We start from the raw sequence: 6,387 nt of genomic DNA, 5'->3' as shown, positions 1-6,387 counted from the left end.
TTGGTTCGCAACTCTGTTATTTTGATTTGCTTCAGATCCGTCTGGAGTCCCCTCTCGTGACTGTCCCTGAGAATGTGTGGCGAAGGAGGTGGGATTCTGTCATCTGCATCGTTCACTTGATGCTGTAGATCTTGTGGTGGTAAATTGTGTTGGTTATTGTCGTTGACATTCGACATGGTCGTTTTTTATGAAAGAATTGATTTGAAAAGCAAACGATTATCAGATTCCCGGTAACGGAACCAATTTGTTTAACCAAAAATACGGATTTCGATCAAAGCTTAATTTTAGAATAACTCGGGTTACTGATAATCAAATGTAAATGAAAATGATTGATGTAAATAATAACTGAATAGAAAGCAAAATAAATCAGTATATTTCAATAGTATTTCGTATCCTTACAAATGTTCAATCTTCACCTTTTATAGCTATCTCTAAGTAATACATTTTGTTTCTCTCATAATAGAGCCATTATGGACCATTAGTGGCATTTAATGTAACGTTATAATTGGTAATCATAGCCGATTCAATACAGATTCCATAACGTTTTCTGTGATTAATGCCTATTAATTACCGATAATACGTATCTTTACCCATTTTGCTAGTTAGGTTCATTCTTTTGATGCGACTTCTGAATATCAATAGGTTCGAGCACCTTTCCTTTCTAACTCTCTTGAATCTCTGCCCGTACCTGCTGAAACTCGTGCCTCTTCAACTATTCTTTGCCAACTGTCATTTTTTTACCAGTCCACGTGTCATGACATGTCACCTCATAATTAATTCTATACATGAACTTAATTTTCCCCAATACATAAAGTAAAAAGAAAAAGTTTTCTAGTTTGATAAGGTAACTGTTCGCTTTAAAATCGAAAATGAATTCAATACAATTCAACATTATCTAAGAAATGATTTTAGAATTTGATTCTATAAAAATTTAAATTCCATTTTTGAATGAAGTTACTTCGTGTCGCGGCTGCTCCACTCTGTTGCGGTCTCATGAACTGAACTTCGTTGCCTTCCCGCGCGCGAAGCGAATGGGCGCTGTGCCGTGGGTCAGTTTCGGGGTGGAGAGCGAAGAGAGACCAGAAGAATGATTCATGTGGATCGACAAGTAGTTTCACACCAACATATCATGTTATAAAAACTGAAACAAAGAAGAAACAAGCAAGGGGGGCCAAAGATGAAGTGCCATAATCATGTACACAGCAAATAAGAACTAGAAAGTCATCCGAGGAAGTTTTACTACAATATGAAAACAGCAAAGGCTCGTTTTATATATAGTTGTAAACATTTATTAGTTTCCTAAGATCTAAAAAGAATGGTTGTTTACACTTGACTTTACATGTTGATGGATATACAGTTCATATTTTACAAGCGGATTTATACAAACTTCTTGGAGATATAGATTTTAAAGAGTCCGTATAATCTACTTGCAGGATCCAGAGATTGGAGAAATGTGGAATCATCAGAAGGCGGCACTCCACAAAGCATTCTCGCCTTCCCCACAACGGCGATGAACCTCCTTAATCCTCTCTACAGACTTGCAAATACCACTGCAGCTCCAATCAAAGGAAGCAACACAGATGTTGCCTGCTTGAGCTTTCAACTCACAATCTGTTAATATATAGATAATCAAACAAGAGTAAACAACTCCACTACTTGGACCAAATAGGGTGATTAGGAGATTAATGAGCAGAACTGAGGTCAGAGATTATCCAGAGAAGCAAGAATTTTCCAGATACTAACTGAAAGAAGCAAAGCTGAATCAGTAAATGTGATTCCTGAAAATATGTAACAAGCAACATATTTGGAAGACTTCTGTTTACAGTTTCGGTCATTTCTTATACCATGTTCAAGACATAATCCAATGCCAACGTTCAATATAATTCCACTTCCGTATCAAGGGAAACAAAGAAAGAGGCATAGGAACTCTAATATAAGAAACCATTTTCCCTTACACAAAATCATGAAGGACAATAGTGTTATTGGAGAATAGCTGACTCATCAATCAAACGTCGACTTTAAGGCTGATGATAAAACCCCTTTTTGAAGAAAAAACATCAACTGACTCTCCCTTTCTTAATGATCTTAGAGATACTAACATATAAAAGCAGATGACACTGAAATTGTCAATCATCACTGCTCCATGCAAATTAAGAAGTCATAACTTTCGTGAATCTTACCAGGTGGAGTTCCACAACACAATTTACGGTCATCTACATGTTCCACATCCAATCCAATGAACCATGATCCCAATGTTACATCCTCATTAGCATACTTATGTAGAATATGCCTTGGAAGTATATTTAACGATCAGCAAATGATATTTGATTAACAAAAACAATCCAAGTCCATAAGAAAACAACAAATGCTTACCGGTTTATAGATATATAGGTTGCCAAATCTTTTGAGATGGCATACAGCTGGCCTGTTGCATGTCGGAAATACCTGTTTCCATCCTCACCAAATTTCCAATGCTCGGGTTCATGATATCTCACTCCCCTACAAAATGAAGGAGGACAAAATTGGAATAAGTATAGGAAATTTCTTCAGCATGCATTTACAGACAAATAGTAGTAAACCCTCTGCTTACTTCTGCGCAAGGACAGGACCAGATTTCATGCAACCAATATATACCATGGGTTTTGAGCGATTTCTAGCTAGAGTTGCTGCCAGCGTTCCTGAAGTTTGAATACATGCAGGTTAACTGTGCAAGCAAAGACAGTTCACGTGTAGAAATAGAAGCATGGTCTTTAGAATCCATAAGGGCTGCATTTACCTAGATTTACATGCACATCGTCATCAACTTTGACATAGAAATCTGCATCCCAGAGAGAAATAGCTGTAGTAAAATAGCTCTTTGTCTTGGCTGATAGTTCAAGGTATCCCTCAACATGTTCCTAATGAAGTTCAATTGACATGTCAATTTTTGAGGAACAACTAACTGTATCCCCTTTTCACCGTTTTTACGAGGGACAGGATTTCATATAGGAGTAGACCAGAGAGCATTGACATTACCAGCCTCAAGAAATCTCCATGCATCTTCTCTTCTGCTTCAATTGCTCTATCAAGAATGCCACCTGATGTTGCACTGGTGAAGTGATAATTAAATGGGTAATAATATAAAACCCCAAGCACCAGACAATAATTATAGACAGGAGAAACATACAAATAATCCATCTAACAACTTTGATAATTATGGAATTCTGAACTATACAAGAAATTATGAACGTCATTTTTAATCTTCAGCACATTCCTTAAAAAAACCTCTGTGGTAAATTCAAAGTAACATTTTCACGGAGTAGCCTCTCCCTAACCCAGAAACAATAGAAGAATAAAAAAATGAATATTATTGGCAAGCTACAACATAAAGCTTGGTAACTACGTCTGAAGGACATCGGACCTAATTGAGTCACGTACCTGTGTCCTATTACAAACCGAATCACAATGCCCTTTTCCTCCTCAAGCTTCTTTAGCTTATCACCTGCTTTACGACAAGTCAATAATGAAATTTTCAGTAGGCACCTCGTTGTAGTACACGTGCGCAAATAAGAAAGAACACACTATTAATGAAATGTCAAGAACCTTGTGGCATCCAGGTAGCACGAACTGAGTCTCTTCTTTTTCGGCTACTAAAGGCGGTGTTTATTCCTATGACCATTAGATATTTTCTCTTCTTGGTTAATTCAGGGATATTCAGATCTTGAGTTATTGGAGAACCACTCATTATAGAATCCTGCAATGCCCTCGCTGCAGCTAATTCCATCTCCAGATTTGAGATTGTTTTATCCAGGGTTCTGCATTTTGTTAAATAAAAAAGTGATAAGCAGCTCTCACTTTTTCAATACTTACATCGAAAAACATGATCCTCGTAAAATTTACGAATAACAAGCATAAGAAACTTACTGTATAGCATGATCCGTCCTTGAAACTTCCCCAAGAATATCCTTGGATTCACTTTTTACATCCTTCCGCTAAAAACAACAAGACCAAAGTCATTAATTCCCGACAAGCTTGAATATCAGAGTACCTAAGATTACATTGTTGTCCACTTTTCTTGCATAAAATTCACAGTTGTAGGATCACAGTCCGCACGCACTAACCCTACCTTTTGATCATCAACCTGTGTTGTCCTTGATATTCTTTTAGCTTCAGGCGGTGTCCACATCCTACAACCATAATAATGCAATTAACAATGAACGCACATATGCTCATGGCATAAAGAATAAATTGGAAAGAGTTGCAACGGAGAAGCGCACAGCTGGAAACAACATTCTAACTTCAACACCAGATTATTCAAATTTAAGGAATAACAAGTCTCTGTTACAAGGCAAAATCTAGGCTAGAGATAGTGACAGATGTGGTGTATCTAAACACCCATAACAGTAAAATTTCTTAAACTTGAAAAGCATTCACCTCTAACTAATCAAACTACAGAAGAGAAAATTTCCATAAGAAACAAGCTTAACTTCTAATGCGCCAGCAATGGGACCAACAGCAACAGGAAAAGTTTTGCAACCAATGGGAGGAAAATGGATTTTAACAATTTCAGGTTCTAATCACAGTCTCAATACCACACAATCGACGGTGACGAAATCGACAATAAATTTACAATCAAACAGATTTTGTTTTTGGATTTTATCAATACCACACAATCCGCTCCTTTGTCGGTTCATGTGCAAGTAGGAAACTACAACCTCATGCAAAGGACAAAAGCATAAACGTAACAACTGACTTGCATTTTACGAAGTCACAAAGTTACTTTAAGATTAAATCATAACAAGCATTGCTACAGTAATCATCTCAACACTTAAAACCAATAGCCTAAATGGAACCTATAATTTCCTAAATTGTATAGACAGAGTCTAAAGACCCATTATAATCCATATCAGCAAACTATTACAAACACAGACACCAAATAAGCTTCATTTGTTACAAACACTTTTATTCTAATTTGTCCAAAAAATAATGACACCTTTCTAGCCACATGAATCATAGCCACACAAATGGGACAGAGGGTGTAATAAACTGCAAGATTTAGCTAGGAAGACAAATACCTTAAGAAAATTCAAAAACCATCATAATCCAATCAAAAACAGAAATGAAATGCATATTATAAAGATGAAAGAAAGAACCTGTGGGTGAAGAGCATTCCAGCAAAGAAGCAGCCAATACAGAGAAAGATGGTCAAATTTCGAGAAGCAACACCTTTTAAAGCTGATTCTGCTCTTTTATTTTTCCAATTCATTGTACTCTTCATTTGCTTAACCAACTCAATAGAGCTAATTCAATTAGCAATATCCATTTAGACTCTCAACTCAACCTACAGCTTTTCTCTTACAAAACAAGATGTCAGAAGAGAACTGACTAACAAATATTTTATGGATCCTTGAATTGTCTTTTGCCAGTTTTATTGGAAAAATTTCTGTAATATTAACTGAGAATGAGCAGTAAGGGTGAAGTAGAAGGAGAAGGTATTTACAGTTTTGTGGAATTTGAGGAATACAAGACCCACATAAGCGTTCCCGACTTCTTCCATACCCACTTCCTTTTTTCTTTTCATTTTTTTATCATGTATTTATGTTTCTCTTTTCTTTTGTCCTTGACCGTAGTATGTCCTTCATATGCCTTTGTCGGTGGGAGGGACGATGAACGTTACTAATACAAAAGCCAGCTTCAACTTGGTGCCTTGGTGGCTAGTTGGATGATTGAAAAATCTTATCACAATAACAGTGGTACCAACTAATAAGAGTTAATGTGCAAACACATGATATATTATTTATTGATTTGATACTTGTGTACGGGTAAAATCGGGAGCAATATTTTCCCCAATTCCCTAATAAGGAAATAAGAGGGAAGCACGATTCGACGCAACTGAAAGCAAGGCTGAAGGATCCCTCGTATTAGAACTCAGGAGGAGTGAACGATGTATCTGGGATCAGGCACATCAAAATAACGAACCCGGACCAAGTAAAGTTTTGAGACAACGGAAAAAGGAGGAACGGTTGGGCATGACAAACCGTAATATTCACCCTCAACCGGATATTACGGCGCGAATCCTGTCCGATATCAACTGTGGATCGACATTTACGGGAAAAAGAAGATTTTTACCTTATTTTGACTTGTATTAGGACTGAAATTTCCCTACTATATAAAGGGGAGAATTTTTTCATTTTAACACACTATTGACACGCATATCAAAGTAATAAAAAGTTTATTTTTGTCTTCTAGTTATTATTCAAAGTGTTCTTCAGTTATTCTCTTTTTTAATTGCAACCGAGCTTTCGATCAAGGCCGAATTTCAGTGTTCAACTTGAGATCGGGCTTGATTGTTACATTGCGATTGGTTTGATCTTTTATTCTCTCTTTAATGTAATTGCTTGCTCTTCT

At 36.6% G+C, this 6,387-nt stretch overlaps 1 protein-coding gene across 1 annotated transcript; it reads right to left on the bottom strand.

The window, feature by feature from the left end:
- Positions 1-1,247: 1,247 nt before the first annotated feature.
- LOC104231004 (probable beta-1,3-galactosyltransferase 2) lies at positions 1,248-5,635 on the bottom strand. The gene is made up of 11 exons (XM_009783925.2): positions 5,133-5,635; positions 4,106-4,166; positions 3,904-3,971; positions 3,583-3,794; positions 3,418-3,481; positions 3,016-3,088; positions 2,777-2,897; positions 2,591-2,678; positions 2,374-2,499; positions 2,181-2,290; positions 1,248-1,611 (listed from the first exon to the last, which is right to left on the bottom strand). The coding sequence occupies exons 1-11, from the start codon at positions 5,255-5,257 to the stop codon at positions 1,463-1,465; spliced, it is 1,197 nt and encodes a 398-aa protein (XP_009782227.1). The 5' UTR covers positions 5,258-5,635; the 3' UTR covers positions 1,248-1,462.
- Between the last annotated feature and the right edge of the window lie 752 nt (positions 5,636-6,387).

This window comes from Nicotiana sylvestris, chromosome 6 (genome assembly GCF_000393655.2).
Source record: "Nicotiana sylvestris chromosome 6, ASM39365v2, whole genome shotgun sequence".
Taxonomy (NCBI): Eukaryota; Viridiplantae; Streptophyta; class Magnoliopsida; order Solanales; family Solanaceae; genus Nicotiana; species Nicotiana sylvestris.
This window is presented reverse-complemented; position numbering and strand designations above follow the sequence as displayed.

Coding starts and splice junctions, on each gene's coding strand:
- LOC104231004 (XM_009783925.2), bottom strand. CDS start 5,257: ATGAAGAGTACAATGAATTGGAAAAATAAAAGAGCAGAATCAGCTTTA. Junction 3,972..4,105: donor CACAGGTTGATGATCAAAAG/GTAGGGTTAGTG, acceptor TGTTGTTTTTAG/CGGAAGGATGTAAAAAGTGA. Junction 3,482..3,582: donor TGCTACCTGGATGCCACAAG/GTTCTTGACATT, acceptor GTCGTAAAGCAG/GTGATAAGCTAAAGAAGCTT.